Source organism: Fusarium venenatum (assembly GCF_020744135.1).
Source record: "Fusarium venenatum strain MPI-CAGE-CH-0201 chromosome Unknown EDB82scaffold_3, whole genome shotgun sequence".
Classification (NCBI taxonomy): Eukaryota; Fungi; Ascomycota; class Sordariomycetes; order Hypocreales; family Nectriaceae; genus Fusarium; species Fusarium venenatum.
Genome location: NW_027072131.1, coordinates 4830200 through 4851060, shown reverse-complemented (window position 1 = coordinate 4851060; position 20861 = coordinate 4830200). Strand labels below are relative to the sequence as shown.

The following is a 20861-nucleotide window of genomic DNA, read 5'->3' as shown; positions in this document are numbered from 1 at the left end:
CCAGTCCAAGAAGAAGCCAAAGGCTCTACGCCAAGTCATACGCCCAGCTTTCAATTAACTTTATAGTCACAACACCTTTTTTGGACCAGCAGAACCGGCACCACGACGCATGCGTCGCTGACCTCGTCTTTTGCAAATATGAACGGGAACGGGAATCGTGACTATGGGGACGAGCACGACAGGGAGTATAGAGAGATGGTAGAGATCGACGTTCAACGTCAACATCAGCAGCAGCATGAACAAAGACAGCAGCTTCAGCACGACCAGCAACAGCAAGAATACTTCCAGCAAGACTTGCGGTCGCCATATGGTCCGCCTGAGCAGCTGCAGCATCAGCCAGCTTACACACCTTACTCACCATATCAGTCAGAGTTTGAGGATATGCAGCAGGGTAGATCAATCACAGAGCAAGGTAGACCTTCTCGCCCTTCGCCCGCACACTTGGAGGATCACAGCCCGGCGCCTGAATGGCCTCCTCACATTGCCAGCAGCCCGGGGCAGTACTTCCACGATACGCCGGGCGGTTCTCGCTCAGGAACACCGTCTCTTCTCAGCGGCCAAGAGACACCCGCCCGCCTGCACTACCACGCAGGCGACTCATCAGTCGACTGGAGACCATCCAGCCTCATGGTACCCAGCCCCAGCGTCCGCACCCTCGTCAACAAGTCGTCCAATGTCACTGACCAAACTTTTTCTCGTGACAAACAGAACCAGAGCCACCTCAGTCTAGCAGCCTTATTGCCAAACGGTTCTCCGCAGAACAGCAGCGACAACACGCTCGCCAAGGAGTACATCGTCGACAGCAGCGCTATTCAGACCGTTCACAAGCGTGACGATGTTGATATCTGGAAGGGATGGAAGAGATGGGTGTTTAAGCTCGTCCCCGTGCTGACGTTTATGAACACGGGACTCTACATGGCCTATCTGGCTCTGAGAATTGCCTGTGTTATCTGGGCGCAGAATGCAGCAGGGCAGACGTACGAGGGAGCGTGGGTGTTTATCGCCGTCGAGATTGCCGTTGCCATTCCCTCATTAATGCACAACATCTGGACAATGTGGTCCATGAAGAAGCGACAGCGACCCAAGTTGAGAGTGACAGGAAACGACGTTCCCACTGTTGATGCATTCGTCACGTGCTGTGGTGAGGAAGACGATCTGGTCATGGATACTGTACGTGCGGCGTGCGATTTGGACTACCCTCGCGATCGATTCCGAGTTATCATTCTGGATGATGGAAAGTCTGCCGGTCTCGAAGATCAGTGTAACAAGCTGGCCATGACATACCCCAACTTGTACTACATGGCTCGACCCAAGATTCCCGGCCAGCCTCATCATTTCAAGGCCGGTAACCTCAACTATGGTCTCGACGCCGTGCACAAGCTGCCTGGAGGAGCTGGTCAATTCATGGCCGCTCTGGATGCCGATATGGTAAGTCTCTTTGATGTCTCAGCACCGAAACATACTTACAATTGCAGATTCCTGAGCGTGACTGGCTCCGTGCTATTATTCCTCACATGCTCATCGATCCCAAGATGGCTCTCGCTTGTCCACCCCAACTCTTCTACAACACTCCTCCCTCTGACCCCCTCGCCCAGAGTCTCGACTTTTTCGTGCACGTCATTGAACCTATTAAGGATGCTCTCGGCGTCGCCTGGTGTACGGGATCCGGTTATGTCGCCCGCCGTGAAGCTCTCGACCAGATTGGCAACTTCCCTCTCGGTTCTCTAGCTGAAGATGTCGCTACTTCAACTCTGATGCTCGGTAAGGGCTGGAGGACGGCCTTCATCCACGAACCTCTCCAATTTGGTACTGTTCCTGAGGATTACGGCGGTCATCTGAAGCAGCGTACACGGTGGGCTATTGGAACGGTCGACACCTCGTTCAAGCTCAACTTTTGTCTCTGGGGTGACAAGGTTCGCCAAATGACGACTGCTCAGCGATTCTCGGGTTTCCTGTATGCTTCGCTGAGTCTGTACACTGTTCTTCTCACCATTTCGATGTTCGCCATTCCCATTATCCTGATCATGCAGAAGCCTCTTGTCGCGTACGCAACTGATGAGCAGCTCCGATGGTTGATCCGAGCCTGTTTTGCGTCTGTCATCTCGAACCGCCTGTGCGAGTTTGCTCTGTTCATTCCTGCAGGTTACCACACTGGACAGCGAGGTTCACGATACCAGCTCTGGATGTCTCCTTACATCGCGCTTTGCATCATCCGTTCATTCGTCCTCCCAACATGGCTTGGTGGTCAAACACAAGCCTTCAAGCCGACCGGATCTTTGGGTTCAGCCCTCAACGAGCGTGACGCTAAGCTCCGAAAGAACATGTTCCGTCGTCTTTGGGGCATCCTCATCAATTACATGGCCATCTTTCACCTTTTCTTCGTGTATCTTACCCTCGTGGCTGTGGTGCTCACGTCGTTCCGTTCGTTCGTCACGACCGACACGGTGCGCGACACGCTCACCGCCCTTCTCACGCACGCCTTTTGGCCGCCCCTGACATTCCTCTTCATCTGCAGCTCTCTCTGGACGCCCATTTCGTACGCAATCGACCCACCGGCGATGCCCGACCGGGAGGACCTGCTGAACCGCGATCCCAAGACGCAAGTGGCGCACCCGACGCCGCAGAGCAAGAAGATTGCGTTTGGCGGTCAGGCTGCGTGGTTCGAGCTGGAGTACACTGTCACCACGGCTTACACGTGTCTCGTGTTTGTCGCCTCATTCATCTTTTAGAGAATTAAGTCAGTTATAACAAATTGTAACGATATATATGTGTGAGCATACGACGCGGGAAAGGAAGCAACACGCCGCGTCAAAACAGAAAGACGGGGGCAATTTATTTTTCACTATTTGCCAAAGTTAATTGCTTATTTTTACTTGGATTCATTTCACGGTATCGTATATAGTGCATGCATTATCTATCATACACATAGAATAATTAGATGTCGCCCATAAAGACAAAGAACGGGCAAAAGAAGAAGAATAGAATGGAACAAATAAAGAATTGTACTAAAAGCGGACGTTTACCGATTGGATGAAATGCATGCACTTTCCATGTGACTTTCGGTGTTTGAATCAAGTTCATGCAAGGCAAAAGTAAATAAATGCATGTGAATGTGTTGACTCGAACAGACTTGACTCAGGCAATAAAGGAGAGGCGCCAGCCTTTTGGTTGTCTTGGACGAAAGAGTCTCGATTAGGTTTTGGCAAAAAATAGACTGATCATCATTCTCCTAAATTGTTCAATCTTGAGATGAAACGAATCTGTAGAGCAGAGTCAAGCTTTGACGTTGAATCTGTGTGCGACCAAGACAAAGCTTGGCCTCATCTCTTTTCCCCTCATAAGAAAACGAGATAAGCTCATCTGTTATCTCTCCTCCTTTTCTCCAGTGAATTCGGGGAATCTTACGGATACCAAATTATGGCCCCGGTCCCTTGCCAGGTAGCTTGGCAACTAACTTTAGCCTACAGAGTTGTACCTAAAGTACCTAACCAACCATAATCTGTCAAGATCTGGCTTGTCATCTTTAGGATCCGCTTTTTCTCTCTGACACGTTGAGAAAGAGAGAGAGAAAAAAAAAAAAAAACAGTCGATAATTCTGAAAATTTTCGAGAAAAATGGTAGCCCAATAATAAACTTACGATTCATCTAGACTTGAAGAGGCTCCAAAATAACGTGACTGCAAGCCACGAAGCCACCCACATAATTCTTAGACCTTATCTGAGACTTACAGGTCCACTCTTCTTCATCAGACACACACATTAAATGTCACTGCTTCGATCTGCGATTCAAGGAGAGAGAAAGAGGCGATGTACAGAGAGCATGAAAAAGGAGAATATCATTTGTATCATCCATACCGACAAGAGAGGAAACGATACGACATGTAACCGAAAAAACAGAGGCAACAATGCCTGCCCGTTTGCCATCTCATCTCACCGCAAAACAGCGTTTCCTCAACAAAAAAACCCAAACTTACAAGGCCCCCTTGCTACCCTCGGTTAATGTTATTTGCCTCCAACTCAGAGGGACCCAAGCTAAGCTCCTCCTTGACAAGCATTGGCACCTTTCGACACTCTTTTAATGGGTTTCAGGGCTCCACATGCGTTAGAACAACACGTCTCCTCCTCTCTTTTGCCCTCTCAGTCTCCATGATCTCCCGCACATCGTGCTCCCCTGAGCCACACCTTATTGGCCTGTCAGGAGTTCTATGTGGAGTCTGGACCCCTAATCTCTTCTCGTCGAACCCTTGGGAAGGTCCCCTTGGCTAGCAGAAGAGAGGTCTGGCTTCGAGAAAGAAAAAAAGTCGAACAAACCCGCTATCCGCTCTTTTTTCGTATGGGTGTCGCCATGCTATTGCTCGATTAGGTCAAGATCGAGGGGGTTATCCTGAGACGGAGCTTTGTATGGAGAGGCGAGTAGTACAGTAGCCCGTAGCGAAATATTTAGATCTTTGTTGGGGAGCGCAAAAGAGTTCCGAGATTTTTCTTTTCTTCGTCCTTACTCCTCTCTTCCTTTCTTCTTCTTCACATCTCTATCCTCCCCTCCCCCTCCTTTGCTGAGTTTCGTCGTATACTCTGCAAATCTCCCCAATCGCTAGGCACAATGGCCACCAGACAGCGAACTGCCACCACTGTTGTGGTCGAGAAGGACCTGCCCAAGGTAAGTCGATTCAATTCGCTCAAGCTCAAACCTTTCTAACATCGTGTCTTTTCAGGTCACTCTCGAGGCCACTTCTCAGCCTCAATTTCCCGACATCAAGACCATCAAGGATGCCATCCCCGCCCACTGCTTCCAACCCTCGCTCATCACCTCCTACTACTATGTCGTCCGCGACTTCGCCGTTGTCGGCGCCCTCGTCTGGGCCGCCCTCACCTACATCCCCGGCATTGAGGACCAGTACCTCCGTATCGCCGCCTGGATGGCCTACGGCTTCGTCCAGGGTCTCTTCTGCACCGGAATCTGGATTCTCGGTCATGAGTGCGGCCACGGTGCTTTCTCTACTCACGGCAAGCTCAACAACGTGACCGGCTGGTTCCTCCACTCGTTCCTCATGGTCCCCTACTTCAGCTGGAAGTACTCTCACCACCGTCACCACCGTTTCACCGGCCACATGGACCTCGACATGGCTTTTGTCCCCCGCACTGAGCCCAAGGCTTCTATGTCCTTCCGCATCGCTGGCATGGACGTCGCTGAGCTGATCGAGGACACCCCCATTGCCCAGGCCGTCAAGCTCGTCTTCCACCAGCTCTTCGGATGGCAGGTGTACACCTTCCTCAACGCCAGCGCTGGCAAGGGTAGCAAGCAGTGGGAGCCCACGAGCACTTTCGGCAAATGGTTCCGCGTCAGCCACTTCGATCCCGGTAGCGCTGTTTTCCGTCCCGCTGAAGCCCCCTTCATCCTCATCACCGATATCGGTCTCGGCCTCACCCTCACTGCTCTGTACTTCGCTGCCCAGAAGGTTGGCCTTTCCACCGTTCTCTACCTCTACCTCGTTCCCTACCTCTGGGTCCACAACTGGCTCGGTAAGTTTTTGAAGAGAAGCTGAATCGCGCGACTGTCACTAACGCAAAATTAGTTGCCATCACTTACCTCCACCACCATCACACCGAGCTCCCCCACTACACCGCTGAGGGCTGGACCTATGTCAAGGGTGCTCTCGCTACTGTTGACCGCGAGTTCGGCTTCATTGGCAAGCACATCTTCCACGGTATCATTGAGAAGCACGTCATTCACCACCTGTTCCCGTAAGTTCAATTGATCCGCATTGATCACTTCATGTCTGACCCCATCGCAGTAAGATCCCCTTCTACAAGGCTGACGAGGCCACCGAGGCCATCAAGCCCATCATTGGCGACCATTACTGCCACGACGACCGTAGCTTCCTGGGTCAGCTCTGGACCATCTTTGGCACCCTCAAGTACGTCGAGAACGACCCCGCCGTTCCCGGTGCCATGCGCTGGGCCAAGGAGTAGATGTCTTGGCAGGGAATCGACGGAAGCAATGCTATGTTATGAGACGATAGAATACACATTCGCGAAACGAGATGTGATAGACACATAAACGATAGATTAGATATCCGCATAGACGCGCGATAGAACTAGAGAATCTCTCGCGCCTGGGGCGCAAATAAAAAATGGAGTTTGTCGTTCATGACTTTAACTTGGCCTTGGATCTGAATCGTGAAGCCCTTGACATGAAGCGGTGGAGGGATCACCATCCCCGCTTTGCCACTTGGCCGGGGCGTTGAAATAATGTTCCGCGAGCGTCTAACCATAATGGGATGTTGGTTCAAAGTGTTGAATTGACTTGCAGCCAAGACTACAACAAAATCATAACCAACAAATATTAGCTTGAAGGATTCTTGAGATTCGTCACTCTTCCACATGCTTTCACATGTCTATCTCGGCCGCAATCAGATGTCCATCTCGGATTGACGCGATAAGAAAAGATATTCAGGGATACAACCATCGATAGCCGCCGAGATATTGCATACCCTAAATCCTCCAAGCATGGGTTAGCAAATATCTAGCGGAGTTTCAGTGGGTTTCAGCGGGTTTTACGCCAACACCGCTATCCGACAGGAGATCCATTTAATTTAGCACTCTGATAACCCCCGCTACCGCCTGCAGCTTGCCCGTTCAGTCAGTTATAGCATTGCTCTTATCTTTGTTGGTATGGAGCAAGTGTCAAGCAGACGAAGAGGTGAGCGTGGCAATCAATGCATTTGGATGGCAAAGAGTGCTGATTTGTGATACTTCCTAGCTTGTGATTACTGCGTCGCCAGAAAAGCCAAATGCGATGCCCGCAAACCAACCTGCTCCAATTGTACGCTTTATGCCGTGACTTGCAAGACAACTGTGACGAGTAAACGCAAGGCGAGGCCACGTGAATCTGGATCTCAGTAAGAACGTTCGACTCTCATGTTGTTTTACTAAGTGCTGATTGTCAAGACCTGATCGTATCGCTTCGTTAGAAGAGCGTTTGGCCACCATCGAGTCTTTACTCACTATACTCGCTGGTAACGCAGTCGCCCAACCTCAGCACGATATCGGCGGTCCCGTAAATAATGACGCATTTCCCAATTCATTTGACAATTGGGGCATATCGCCTGGACAGACACCTCGTGATACGTCAGGATGTCTTTCCACGTCCACTACAGCATCTGTCACGCCTCCAGCGAACGTCTCAACGTCAAGTCAGCTAGAGCTGGCACCCCTATCAGAAGTCCTGCCTCTAGTGGACAATTACTTTCGAAACTATAACGCAATCATCCCGCTGTTTGATGAAACGGCTTTTATGCGTATGCTTCTGGAATTTTTTGCTCAGACAGCTAAGCGGTCTATCATCTCATGGGCTGCAATCAATGTTGTACTGGCCATCAATTATCGCGTCCTTGAGGGCCGAGGCTCGGATGATGCAGCGCTTAAGACTTGCCTTCAAAATATCCGTCCTGTCACCTCTGAGCTCATGGCCCAGGGGAAAGATCTGATGGGGTTACAGGTTCTTCTGGGCACTGTGATATTGTTCCTCGGCTCTTCGGATTTCCAGCTCGCCATCGTCTTGACCGGCAGCGTCGTGAAGCTTGCTCAAAGTCTTCGCCTGAATTCAAAACAGGCACTCGAAGGATTGACAAAAGCTGAGCAAGCCCATAGAACACAACTGTTCTGGTTATCGTATATATATGACAGGGTATGGACACATCCACAAGTCTTCAGCCGAATGCCACTAAACATCCGCAGGGAATCTCACAGAGATCTCAAATTCCATACTCGCAGCTCGATACCGATGCAGATATGGACCTCCCAGTCCCAAACCCTGAAAACAACCTTGGAGTCATGACCTCTTCTACAGACAGCATCCGTTTCAACTACCTCCGCGCAAAAGCACGATTCGCATACATCCAAGGCAAAGCCTTCGATCTCCTCTACAGCCAGAAATCCACAACTCTTACAAAAGAGCAGAAGCACAGTATGATGCTTCGTATAGAAGAAATGTTAGCAGAATGGGTTCAGGAAATCCCCATAGAACTACGTTCTGCCGAGGGTATCCTTGAGAGGTTTTCTCCAGCAGCAACGGATTTAATGATGAATCTTTGGTTCCACCATGCTGAGTGTTGGATCAAGATTCGTTCCATATTCACTTTTGAGGACGCATGGGTTAATAGAGTGAAACTGTATTTATCTCCACCAGTCATCGACATGAGCGACGATGTCGATGGGGAGGTGAGAAGAGGCGATATCCCACCTTTGCCATCTGGATGGGATGATTGCGTCAGATATGGCCGAATTTGCTTGGAGTTGCTCTTGAAGAAAAGACCAACCGAGTACATACTCTGGTAAGTTTATCCAACCCCCAACAGGATCTATGCTCACAATAGCCTTATAGGCTTCACAACTGCGGCTCGTTCTCATGTCTGGTTCTCCTCATCGTCAATCTCATCGAACATCCGGACCAAGCCTTCACCACAAATGATCGTCAGCTCCTCGACAACTGCTTCACGGTGTTTCAGGAGATGAGCTGTCATTTGCCAAAGGAACCGTACGGTACTATGCTTGCTATGGCTCGTGATTTGGATGGCAAGGCAATGGAGTTAGTCAACCGCAAGGGACTTACCAACGAAGGACCTTGCGAGGTTGATTTTATGATGAGCCCTTCCACCGCATGGGGAATCTTGGATGATATTGAGTTTCAATAGGCTGTTCCTTATGTTCATGAAGTATCTATGCAATGGCACCAGCTGTCCCTCGTATGGCCCTCCGATTTTCCTCAGTCAGCTCAATACCAAAATACTTTTTCAACGCCTCTAACCGCTCATCCTCGCTCTCAAACGTCTTTTCCATCTTGACGACGCCGGCCTTCCTATACTTCATAACATTTCCATCAATGAACACACTCCCATCGATATCGCCACCGACATTCTTTAAATCTCTCGTCTCTATCTCCGAGCAGTCTTCCTTTTCAGAAACGAACTGCACGGCGATAACTTTGAAAGTAAAGAAACTTGAAGGGCTTTTCGAAGGAGCCATGTTCATGACACGGATATCATCAGGGATGACTTCGTGGTCTATGAAGCACCATTGAGGAATCCATTCGCCACTGTCATTTGAGCGAAATTCATAAATCCAGACTTTTTGCTTGCTCAAGTACTGAGGAATCGTATCGTGTCGTAATCTCATCTGACCCGAATCTGATCTCTCAAAAACCTTTCCATCGAGGAGTTCCATAGGAATGGTCGGCGTACGGCCACCAAATCCAACATCAACTGCATAAGACTTGTCTCCGATGGTGACGACGTTGAGACAGTGCGTTATAGCACCGTACCTCTTCCCATCAGGACTGAAGACCCTTGCAGCAACCATGTACACCTCAAAGCCCAGTGAAACAAGAACCGTGTGGAAGAAGCTGTTGTTTTCCATACAGTAACCTCCTCGTTTCTCGGTGACGATCTTGGTGAAGAGATGGTCTGCGTTGACGTCGACTGTACGATGCCATGAGTAGTGTAGTGTGAGGTTCTCAAAGGGAACAGTGAGGATTTGACGTTTTGTGAGGGTGAAAAGGAAATCGGTTTGGGCTTCAGTTGAAAGGTTGTTGACTGTGTATTTCCGATCCGAGTCTTGGAAGTTGATGCGGTTGTAGTAAGTCCCAAGCTGAGACTCGCTGTACTTGAGTCTTTCCATCATTTTTATGATTCTTATACTTTACTTGTGGTCCTTGGATATTTGATATGTTTCGAGTAGTCTTTATATAGACAAAGATATCCAACTGAATGATGATGCATTGACTTGAACAGCTTCAAACTTGATTTAGTGATCGGGTATGGACCGCGGCCCGCCCAGCAGTGGGGAGGATGACAAATCAGGGTTGTTCATGTTGGCTCTGTCGGCAATGGGTTCGGAAAAGGGTAAACGGTTTACTAGGACTCTAATGGATAGTCAAGGCTGGATATGATATTTGTATTGACGAGGTGATACGCTCATGGTTAAACTTGATTATCAACTTCCAACGGTTTTGAGCTGTGCTGACTCATCGCTACTTGATGTGGTTTGTTATTGGATACCTGGGCATGCAAAGATCTGCTTACTATTGTTAAGAAAGCTAGTAGAGAGTATTGTTAAAAGTAACAGGGAATGTATAGATCACATTTGTCTACTCTGCGTAATTGGAAATGACAGGGGAGTTTGTTAGGAGTTCCCAGGAGTTGCGGAACTCCGGTCTGGCCCGGAACTCCGAGGACTCCGCTATACGAAATCACCTCCTTGAACACATATACTATTGGGATATCTTATAAGAACAAACAATATACAAGGAGGAAGGTTTCTACTTCAAATAAAGAGTTTGTGGTTTTGTACATTCTTAATTGCCTATCACAAACAACCTCATAAATAACATCTACGACAAATAACCAAGAACAGAACCGCTTCCACCCATGACAATGCCACCATCAGAAACAGGAACGGTTATAATAACAGGTGCAAATGGCTCTTGTGCGTCAGGATTCGTCTCTCACTTCCTAACCCACTACCCCAACCTCACCCTTCTCGCAACAGTCCGCAACGCGTCCCTCAGCGATGCTAACACAGCTCGCCTAAACGATATAATCTCAACATCCTCTCGAGCCTCCATTGAGCCATTAGATCTCTCCTCCCTATCAAAAGTACGTGCTTTCGCCGAGAAAACAGCTCAGCGTGTGAAGGCTGGTGAATTACCACCTATAAAAGCCATCGTATGCAACGCCTTCACAATGTCCCTCAAAGAACAAGTCTTCACTGAAGACGGGTTTGAGAGGACATTTCAGGTGAACCATCTAAGTCACTACATTCTTGTTCTCAAACTTCTCGGTTCAATGTCCCCGGACGGTAGAATTGTGATGCTTGGTTCAAACACACATTATACTGATCGGCCGCATCCGTTGTTCAGTATGAAGGTTGGTATTCCCGAGGATGTGGAAACGCTCGTGAAGCCGAAGAAGGATATGCCCGGGAAGGACTACGACCATGGCTTTCACAGATACGGAATGAGTAAGCTGGCGAATATTATGTTTATGCATGACCTCAATGCAAGGCTCGCAAAGGTATGTCCTCTTCGCAAACAACTGCACATAAGTTGCTAACCATATGATCAGAATCCGAAATTGTCTGGAATCACAGCTACAGCAATGGACCCAGGTGGTATGGTCGACTCCCGCGCCCACAAGATACAGACACCTCTCATCCGCTTTGCATTCGGCTTGATCGTTCTCTTACTACCTATCCTCAAGTACTTCACCGATGAGCTACGATCTTCCGCACAATCTGGACGTGAACTGGCCGAGTTGGCTGTTGGGGATAAGTACCAGGGAGAAAAAGGGATATTTTATGGGCGCGAGACGGGAGAAGGAGGATGCGATCTGTATGGATGCTGACAAGAGAGACATATTGTGGAAAGCTTGCTGGGAGTGGGCTGGTATGCAGAAGGGAGAGACCATTTTGGACGAGTCATAACCGAGAGGTGCTTGAGGCCAGTAAGAAGCGGCTTGATAGTAACGAGGTGGAAAACATTGTCTGTATATTTGATCTGTTTATGTTTCCTTTTCTTTTCAGTGGGGAACTCATGAAAGCTCTTATTCCCTCTCTTATACCACTATGGTGGTCACAAGATAACAAGAACTTCGGTCACTTGATATCTATTTTTAAATCTACAATAGCTAATGATGCCAAACCCCTGATCCATCCGCACGCTCCGATCTAGCTATGTTAAAGCCACCATTCTATAAAATCACTAAACCAAAAACATGACCCATTCTGAACCTGGGAGGCCCCGAGTCGTTTTAATACAACTAAAACATGTTAGACATATGGTGTTCAAAGTCTTAGAGACCAACTTACCCAGTTCAGGAGCCACATCGCTCCCAGGATAGCACCGACACGGAGATGAAGTCCGGAGGTAACGGACTTGCAAAAGTTTTTGGCACGATCTAAGTGCATATTGTTCAGCATGGGCATGCTCTCCCACACAGGCTCAACAATCTTAAGTTGATTCTCATCATCATCATCGTCGACATCCTGGAAAGTCACCTTTGGCTTGGACTCGCCCATAATGAGTTTTACGATCTCGCCCGAGGCCTCAGCGACCAGGTGGCTGATCCAAAGGAAGACAGGTACGATAACCACCAGATCTCTCCAGCGGTCGTTGAGTAGGCTGCCATCTCCCTTGAAGATATCTAATAGGAGAACACCTCTTGTATCTCCAGCAAGGAAAACGTGGAACTGTAGGATAAAAGTCTCAAGGGAGCACTTTCCAAGCCATGCTGCGGCTGTAGAGTAGCGGTTGCGTAAGGGTGCGATGGCGTTTCGAAGACCGATGAAGCCGAGGACAGGGAAGATGGAAATGACAGGGTGCAATAGGACGTAGATGGCCTTGTTGTCGAGGGAGTTGCAGAAATATCCAAAGCCTAAAACAACCACCAGGGATGGGATGGCAGCGAATTTGTAGTTGGTGTACCAAGATGAGTCACGCTCAACTCGTTGATGCACAACACCAGCAAGCATGCCAGCAAAAACAATTGCTCCATCAAGGGTGACTCTGAACTCCCACTCGGTGAGGTCCCACTTGATACGGAAAACAAACTCAAGAATGGCAAAAAGCCACTTCATGACAGGGGTAGCGTTGAGTATAAGTGTAACAAAGATGAAAGATGCCAGGATCTTACTACCCAGAACTTTGACGCTGTCGTTGAAGCTTGAACAGACAGCCATGGTGGCATAGACAACTAGGAACCAGAAGCTGACTAGAGGTGCAAAGTAGTAAAACATATAATCGGTTCCCATAACATACGGGAGCGCGCAGCTGAGTATATTGAGACGGAGTAAAACGCTCGCAATGCGACGGAACGAAAAGTCCTTTTTGGACAGGAAGTAGATGGTATGACCATAGCCAGTCTGGAAGAGATACGCAGCAACAAGCAACCGGATGAAGATATAAATGGGGAGATTTGTAGAAGCGCCTGTCCAATGGTAGACAAGAATAGCGGCTTGCATCCATCCTTTCCACTCTTCAGTCTGGTCTCGTGCTAAAATACCTGCGTCTTGGACTACAGGTGTTACGGGCGCAGGCGTTGGTTCCGAGTCAGGCTCAGACGCAACTGCAGCAGGAGGTGCTTGAGGAGTGCGGAACTTGACCTTGCGAATGGTGAGTCCGCCAATAAGGGCACAAATGCTGCTGAGAAGGTAGAACTCATTCGGGACGAATTCCTTCATGCCCTTGGAGAACAGATGAGTACGGTCGGCGGCATAGCAATAAATGAGGGCGACTGCGAAAATGCCAACCCTCATGTCAACGCCCTTGACTGTCAGTGATGAGACAAAGGTGAAACTCTCGAAGAAAATACAGGCGATGGCGTACATGGCGAGTATGACGAGAATCACAATCTGTACCCATGACCGACCACCGTAGTCAGTGCAGCATGTTCGAGTGTAGGGGTAGCCAGACCTCCGATCCATCTTCGCGTTGCATCGGAGATTGAGTAGGATGTTTGCTTTGATCTCGGCGACGGAATCAATGACGTGAAATCCAGTTCCGGTCTTGTCGACGATGGCTTCGGGTTGATTGTGTGAGAGCTGCGGAAAGGCCCGTAACAGGCGAAGGTTGTGATCCTTCTCCTGTGAATAGGTATAGGCGTCAATGGCTTCGACCTCTCCGCGATGAACACCCTTGGGACCAGTTCGGGCGGCGGGCATCTGAGCATAGAATGGAGGAGCAACGGGAGCGATGAAAACTTCGTTGCCAATGCCCTCAACAGAGTCCATCTTTTTTGTACCGAAGGTGGGCAGGTCGCTAAGCTGAAGAATCTCGGTGATGTTGTCCAATGCCTTTTCGAATTGCACCTCGGACTCGTTGGCGAAATAGTTACCAGCATACCAGGCTCCGGCACCAAGCATGATGAGGCCAGGCTGACCGGACTCCTGTTCTTCGCTAGAGGGGTCGTGCATGTTGTCGCTCATCAACTCAAGCTGGGGTCTCAAAGGATACTTTTTGTGCTTGATGGTATTCCAGTATGGGTTCCAGACGTGGATCAATCGGACACCTGCAAAGGTGGTATTGTAACTTCTGTGAGGCTGGAGTTCATGGCGCCCCTTGTTCGCCGCCTTACGATTTAGCTATAACATTCGGTCAGTGAAAGAAGGTCAATCACAGCGACACACGACAGGCATACCAGTCGGGCCATTCCCCAAAATATCTGTCGTGTTGTAGAGTCTCCGGAAAAGACTGCATGGCGATCACCCATGCATTCTTTAATCTCTTCGGCTGTGTAGTGGTGAAGCATACACCCATCAGGCTGCCAATTACTGAAAGGCTTCCTTGCACCCGTCTCGTCTGGTGTATGAAGCCAACTGCCGTTTCGTTTGCTCTCTCCCAGGAGAGCTCTGCATCGATACGGATCATCGGATGGATAGACTTGTTGAACGGTGATGGCGAAAAAAAGTAAAACACAAAAGACGATAGGTAGAATACGGCCGACGAGGGCCACGAAGGATGGTTCCGACATGATGAAAGATTTGATGATGGTCTTCTGACGGAATGAATTCGTAGCCAAGACGGGAAGCCGTCGAAACTTTTGAATGATTGAAGAAGTAAAGAAACGAAAGGTGCGTTTTGCTTTCGCCAGGTTCGCCGAGGCCTGGGAAGGGTGAATCAGGTGGCGCAAGGGGGGTCGCGCCCCTTGCTTGAAGGTCTGAGACGGCTGGGGCATCTGGTATGGACTGACGAGGCCCAGGACACGCCTAAGACACGGTCAAAGGAGAGTTGAAGCTATGCATGATATGGACGGTTCGTAGGTTGTCGAATGAGAAGCTCGCAGTGAGTTATCTTTGGAGGCGCGGGATAAGACAAGGGCAAGAAATGTTTTGAGTCAATTGAAGAGCGTCGAGAAAATGGCATGCAAGAAATAAAAATAAAGAAAAGAAAAGAGTGAATTGACATGTTATACCAGTGTCTCCTTCCACAAGCCAAAAAAAGGCGACGGACGGAGGCGGGAGGAACGCTTGAAGCCTAACGTGAAACGTTATTCACAGCTATTGATCACCGTACAGGGAAGCAAACATTTTCGATAAACCCTTTAACCCGATCCTGACGACAATAAACATTGGCAAATCTCGGGTCAGTGGTAATGAGCTACTGAAAGTCACATTGCACAAAGAAATGGACAGTTAGTTGGCTAACCCCCTGTAATGAAACAATTGCAAGGGAGGCCAACCAAGGGATCTCAGCCGCAGGCCATCTCTCCCCTTGCCATGGTATGCCTTGCATTGCGTTGCAAAAACAAGCTTTTACGGTTATCATTAGCCGTTGCCTTTGCCAAGATAAATAAAACTTATTTCTAGATAACCTATTATCGTTTGTTGTAAACTTTAAAAGGACAACCGACCCTTGATTGTAGATGACCTCCTTTGTGGGCAATGACTCCGCTAACAGAGATGGCAAGGGGGAAAACAGAGTATCAAGAGGGAGATGGCGCTCAGATATTAGACTAGAGATTAGAATTGGAGCTATACTCTGATGAGTAGAGCTGAACTGAGCTGATCTCTTTTCTCCAGGGGGCTGTGGGGGCTTGGGCTTTCTTTGTTTCCATCACTGACTCTACCCTTGGGAGAAACGCCACAACAAACAAGCAAGTACCTACGCAAGTACTGCAAACAAATAGTCATGTCAAAAATGCATGAATGTCACTATCTAACGATCTAGCGAACATGACACAAAACGAACGCGCGTCGCACCGATCTGCTTGTCACTTCCTCCAGGTGTTTGTCTCGCTGTAGGACATTGATTGTGGCCTGTTACACGCGACCGCCATGATTCAACTGCCGGAGGATAAAAGCTTGACTGTCTTAGGGGCTTTCTAATTTGTTTTCTCAGATGCCAGGGGTAAAGTACACGGACAACATAGCCGACTCCCAGAAGAAGCAAAATGTGTATGATCTGATTGCCCGGCCCAGAGACCCCGCCCGTATCGGATTGGCTTCCGACTGCGTGCATAAAACAAGCACAATCAATTGAATCAACTCAGTTTGCATATAAGATTAAACAATATTCATCATGTCATTTTGGATCGAGACAGAAGATTGGCATACAGCCGGCGAACCTTTTCGCATCGTCCAAACCCTTCCCAAAGACCACCTCCCGATCGGTGCAACAGTCAAAGACCGTCGCCTCAATGTGATCAACACTCCCAACCATCCTCTTGATCGGCTCCGCCAATCTCTATGCCATGAACCGCGTGGGCACGCTGATATGTACGGCGGCTTTATTACAGAACCAGACGACGCCGGCGCTGACTTTGGAGTCCTGTTTTGGCACAAAGATGGCTTTTCCACTGCGTGCGGGCACGGCACTATAGCTCTAGGTTACTGGGCCATTACTAAGAAATTGGGCCAAGTGCCAGAAAATGGGACTGTCGATGTTGTGATCGATGTGCCTTCAGGACGAGTAGTAGCCAAGATCACTCTTGAACAGGGAAGACCGATTCATGGGGATTTCATCAATGTTAAGAGCTATCAGATCGCCAAAGACTTGTCGGTCAACCTTCCTTCAAGGGATGTCGATATAAAGGTCAACTTGGCTTTTGGGGGAGCCGTTTACGCCCACGTTGATGCTGCTCAACTGGGTCTCACGGTCGAGCCAAGTCGGCATATTGACTTCATCGCCATTGGAAGAGAGATCAAAGCGGCGCTTGGTACAAGAGCACACTACGGAGACTACGACTTATACGGTGTGATATTCTATAATGAACAAGGTTCTGGAGATATTGGAGAGATCCGACAAAGAAATGTTGTTATCTTTGCGGATGGCCAGACTGACCGCTCGCCTTGTGGCTCAGGCACAGCTTCAAGAATTGCAGTTCTTCTCGCCGAAGGGAGATTGGGTGCCGGGAAAGGCAGGCTTTTGCATCGGTCTATCATTGATACGCTATTCGAGGCAGACATTGTCTCTGAAGAGGCAAGCCCGGTGGAATTTCCTGCTTGTATACCGCGGGTCAGAGGAACAGCTAATTTGGTTGGGCGGATGAATTTCTTCATTGACCCTGCTGATACTGTATTCCCTGGCTTCCTTTTGCGGTAGATGATCTTTCTCTAGATAGTAAATCATTATTCATTAATATGGAGGCGATATAAAAAGCATCGTGGTGATACCGATATGTACAACTTTTGACCCCTTCCATTAAGCCAAGTTCAAATTTTGAGTAAACGGACTCACAAAATTATTCCAATCATTAGCATCCCCCATTCCCACAAGAGGAGACTCCCGTTGAGTATGCAAATCTCTCATCCTCCAGACCTTGAGGATAACAGCCTTTGTCCGCTCAATATTTGCCAACGACGAATCAACCATTGCATCGAGAATCTCCAAAACCATCTGTCTTCCAGATAAATATGTTCTCAGACTTTCGTGCAAGAATATCTCGTCATCCTTCAGCGGATCCAGCTCTACGGCCGCAACGAATAACGGGAACAGTAGTCCTGCTGCGCTGCCCTGTTGAATAAGGCTATGGATGGACTGGAGGACCTTTGTCACAAGGTATGCGACTTGCGGTGTTGATGGGTCTGCATCTCTGAGAAGACAGTGGAAATAGAGTTGCACTGAAGTCTTCTTTAGATCAACGCTTCGTCGAACATTCTCATCCATGGCTTCGACGGCAGTGATGTTGGAGCTGACCAAAGCAAGTTCCCTGTCAAGATCTTCAACTTCAAGTTGGTAGTCCTTCTCGGTCATATGATCTTTGTTCCTCGTTCGGGCAAGTTCGGTAATCTTGAAGATAACAGAGGCCATCGCAGGACTGCATCCCATCCAGGCATCGATATCCTCTGTGTGGTCAGGTCTTTGCCAATACTCCAGCCCAAATATCGGGGAGTTTCCACAAGCCGTCCTGCTAATGACGTCCTGGAACGCGAAATACCGCTCCGCAAACGCAGCAAGACTTCCAAACCCGGTATTAACGCTAGAAGGAAGCGCAAGTTGCCGCCGTTTCCTCATAAAGTCCTGGCTCGCTCGGAGATGAAACACCCACCGATAATCCCCATTGTCAATAATTTCATAGAGACACAGAAACATCATGATTGCTGGAACTTGTGGGTCGAGAATGACGTCTGCAGTGACATCAGGAGATCGAATCTTTTTGAGAAGGCCTGTGAGCGCGCTCCCTTTCATCTTCATGGCTGAACGTGCCCATGATGGATCTTTGATACTCCTATGGCGAGCTGCAAATGCTAGGACGGACTGGACGAGAAGATCTTGACCGGCGTGAGTGAATAGAGGCGCAACCAAATTCGAAAATGGTGAAGAGAGCTGTGAAGATGGTGTTGTAAGAGGACATAGTCGAAGAAGATAGTATTCAAAAAGGCTGCGTTCGGGAGTGTTCAGAGTAGGAAAAGAAGAAATAGATGGTATTAGACTCGGCGATGCTGATCGAGATCGACAAGTAAGAGCAGTCGATACACCATATTCAGTCTCCTCCCTAAGCTGCATAGCCTCTCTAACAAGACTCTTTTCCAGATTTGGATCTCTCACAAAGTCGCTATGGTAAGTATTAATAAAGTGTCTCGGCTCAATCGAAGGTAGAACCAAAAGTGCAGGTGAATGGGCCACAGGGTTTCGCTGCCTTGGTCTATCTTCCTTTGCCCAAACACCTTCTCTACCAAACGACACCCCGCGTGCTGTGAACTCAGACTCCCATTTTAATTGAATGGAATTGTTGCACTCTACGCCTCTTGTGATGCAATTTCGACAAGAGGGTTTGGACTCGTCGCATTTAACCTTGCGAGCGCGACATGTTTGGCATCCTGAGCGTGTGCGACGCTGTACGGGTTTTGAGTTGCCCGGGGGTCTTCGCCTTGGCATTAGAGATGCAGTGAGACAGGGGTTTGAGGTAAACTATGTTTAGGCTGTCCGGATGTATAGGATATCGCTGGTCAGCATAAGGAAGGTAGAGGCGAGTGAGTATGTAATGCTTGTGGGAATCGCGACGTGTGAAAATAAAAGCGGGGGATGAGAGCATTAGATTCTTTCTAGACCACCTTATTCCCGGCTTCTCTGGCCTCTCAGATCACCTGACGATCAAGGAGCTTCTCTATTCGGTTTGGATCATCATCTCAACCAATCGGAGCAAAATAGGTTCAAGTGGATTCAATGTCTGCATCGGCTGGACCTTCATTGCAAGGCATGTTATTTTGGCATCTACTATATCTAACAATCTCGTTCCTGATGCTCCATTCCTAGGTTTCTTGATCCAACTTTACCTCTCCAGTTTGATCATCAACATGTCTTCAACATCATATCTTACTAAGGAATCCAAAATCCTCATCGTTGGGGGCGGAACATGGGGATGTTCAACGGCTCTCCATCTCGCTCGTCGAGGCTATACCAACGTCACCGTTCTTGATGTCAATCACATACCCTCACCAATCTCGGCGGGTCACGATGTCAACAAGATTGCAAGTGGACTGAGTAAGTTGTCCTACACACTAAATCTGATAGACCAAATAACTAATAGCATCTAGATGTTCCTGATAACAAAGGAGATGATGAAGATGCAATCTGGCAATCCCTCACCTACGCTCAAGCCCAAGGCTGGCTACATGACCCAGTCTTCAAACCATACTGCCACGACACAGGCTACGTCATCTCTGCTTCAACGCCAAAGGCTATCAAACAAGTCGTGGAGGAAGACGTGGGTGACAAGATTGACGAATTCACCCCTCTCAACACAGCGGAGGACTTTAGAGAAACCATGCCTGAAGGTGTTCTCACAGGCGACTTTCCCGGCTGGAAAGGATTCTACAAATCAGAAGGCTCTGGTTGGGTCCATGCTCGAAAGGCCATGACTGCTGCTTTTGAGGAAAGCAAAAGACTTGGTGTCAAGTTCATCACAGGCTCACCAGAAGGCGAAGTCCAGAGTCTTATCTTTGAAGACGGCGACGTGAAAGGTGCCAAAACTGCGGACGGAAAAGAGCACAGAGCAGATCGAACGATTCTTTCTGCTGGTGCATCAGCTGAGCTATTCCTCGATTTCGAGAATCAGATTCGTGCCACAGCCTGGACTCTTGGCCACATCCAGATGACACCTGAGGAAACCCAGCTATACAAGAATCTCCCCGTCCTTTTTAACATCAACAAGGGATTCTTCATGGAACCCGACGAGGATGTCCATCAGCTTAAGATGTGTGACGAACACCCCGGATACGTGAACTGGATGCAGAAGCCCGGGGCCAAATTTCCCCAATCCATCCCCTTCGCCAAGCATCAAATCCCTCTAGAATCAGAACGTCGTATGCGGGATTTCCTAAGGGATACCATGCCACAACTCGCAGACCGACCACTAGTTCATGCTCGCATCTGCTGGTGTGCTGATACCTACGATAGAAACTTCCTCATCACGTATCATCCTCGACATCCTTCCCTTGTCATTGCATCTGGTGATTGTGGAACAGGGTACAAACACATCACATCCATTGGCAAATTCATATCTGATTGTATGGAGGGTACATTGGAAGAGAGGTTTGCTAAGTTTTGGAGATGGAGGCCCGAGAAGTTTACTGAGTTTTGGGGTAAGGATCCTTTAGATAGGTTTGGTGCTGATGATACGATCATGGATTTGCCAACGAGTGACACCGAAGGGTGGACGAATATTAAGGAGAATGGCTCTACTCTCTAAATGGCCTAAAATACTGATGCAAATTGAGGACTAACAGACAAAAATATATCAATTATATCCTGTTTATGAAATAAGTTGGTCATGATACTACAATGATATTTGGAATGGATGAGAATTGTGATGCATTTTATGCCAATATTAAATTAGGCCATTTGTAAACATTTGCCTATTAGAAAGCAAC

General features: G+C 48.5%; 9 protein-coding genes across 9 annotated transcripts; 6 read left to right on the top strand and 3 right to left on the bottom strand.

Moving 5' to 3' along the window:
• Positions 1 to 138: 138 nt before the first annotated feature.
• EDB82DRAFT_527411 (nucleotide-diphospho-sugar transferase) lies at positions 139 to 2729 on the top strand (the record flags this gene model as incomplete). Its single annotated transcript, XM_025728026.1, has 2 exons — positions 139 to 1428; positions 1476 to 2729. 2 exons carry the CDS (start codon positions 139 to 141, stop codon positions 2727 to 2729), a joined length of 2544 nt encoding a protein of 847 aa, XP_025582434.1.
• A 1870-nt stretch (positions 2730 to 4599) lies between these two features.
• Positions 4600 to 6179, top strand: EDB82DRAFT_539043 (fatty acid desaturase-domain-containing protein; the record flags this gene model as incomplete). Its single annotated transcript, XM_025728025.2, has 4 exons — positions 4600 to 4656; positions 4712 to 5519; positions 5573 to 5741; positions 5792 to 6179. 4 exons carry the CDS (start codon positions 4600 to 4602, stop codon positions 5967 to 5969), a joined length of 1212 nt encoding a protein of 403 aa, XP_025582433.1. The 3' UTR covers positions 5970 to 6179.
• Positions 6180 to 6315: 136 nt separating this feature from the next.
• EDB82DRAFT_250000 (uncharacterized protein) lies at positions 6316 to 8705 on the top strand. Its single transcript, XM_025728024.2, has 5 exons — positions 6316 to 6699; positions 6760 to 6898; positions 6948 to 7686; positions 7737 to 8332; positions 8383 to 8705. Exons 1-5 carry the CDS (start codon positions 6672 to 6674, stop codon positions 8690 to 8692), a joined length of 1812 nt encoding a protein of 603 aa, XP_025582432.1. The 5' UTR covers positions 6316 to 6671; the 3' UTR covers positions 8693 to 8705.
• EDB82DRAFT_249997 (arylamine N-acetyltransferase 3) lies at positions 8706 to 9825 on the bottom strand. Its single transcript, XM_025728023.2, has one exon. The coding sequence runs from the start codon at positions 9675 to 9677 to the stop codon at positions 8718 to 8720; it is 960 nt and encodes a 319-aa protein (XP_025582431.1). The 5' UTR covers positions 9678 to 9825; the 3' UTR covers positions 8706 to 8717.
• Positions 9826 to 10258: 433 nt separating this feature from the next.
• EDB82DRAFT_507549 (uncharacterized protein) lies at positions 10259 to 11698 on the top strand. Its single transcript, XM_065608793.1, has 3 exons — positions 10259 to 11068; positions 11120 to 11253; positions 11333 to 11698. Exons 1-3 carry the CDS (start codon positions 10424 to 10426, stop codon positions 11475 to 11477), a joined length of 924 nt encoding a protein of 307 aa, XP_065464078.1. The 5' UTR covers positions 10259 to 10423; the 3' UTR covers positions 11478 to 11698.
• On the bottom strand, positions 11679 to 14521 carry EDB82DRAFT_464791 (10 TM acyl transferase domain found in Cas1p-domain-containing protein; the record flags this gene model as incomplete). The annotated part of the gene is made up of 3 exons (XM_025728020.2): positions 11679 to 11812; positions 11862 to 14132; positions 14189 to 14521. The coding sequence occupies 3 exons, from the start codon at positions 14519 to 14521 to the stop codon at positions 11804 to 11806; spliced, it is 2613 nt and encodes an 870-aa protein (XP_025582429.1). The 3' UTR covers positions 11679 to 11803.
• Positions 14522 to 15600: 1079 nt separating this feature from the next.
• On the top strand, positions 15601 to 17118 carry EDB82DRAFT_507546 (uncharacterized protein). The gene has a single exon (XM_025728019.2). The coding sequence runs from the start codon at positions 16069 to 16071 to the stop codon at positions 17089 to 17091; it is 1023 nt and encodes a 340-aa protein (XP_025582428.1). The 5' UTR covers positions 15601 to 16068; the 3' UTR covers positions 17092 to 17118.
• On the bottom strand, positions 17119 to 18990 carry EDB82DRAFT_507545 (fungal-specific transcription factor domain-containing protein). Its single transcript, XM_025728018.2, has one exon. It carries the CDS (start codon positions 18865 to 18867, stop codon positions 17191 to 17193), a length of 1677 nt encoding a protein of 558 aa, XP_025582427.1. The 5' UTR covers positions 18868 to 18990; the 3' UTR covers positions 17119 to 17190.
• Positions 18991 to 19077: 87 nt separating this feature from the next.
• Positions 19078 to 20773, top strand: EDB82DRAFT_568170 (FAD dependent oxidoreductase). The gene is made up of 2 exons (XM_065609864.1): positions 19078 to 19473; positions 19527 to 20773. Exons 1-2 carry the CDS (start codon positions 19287 to 19289, stop codon positions 20678 to 20680), a joined length of 1341 nt encoding a protein of 446 aa, XP_065464077.1. The 5' UTR covers positions 19078 to 19286; the 3' UTR covers positions 20681 to 20773.
• The last annotated feature ends 88 nt before the right edge of the window (positions 20774 to 20861 follow it).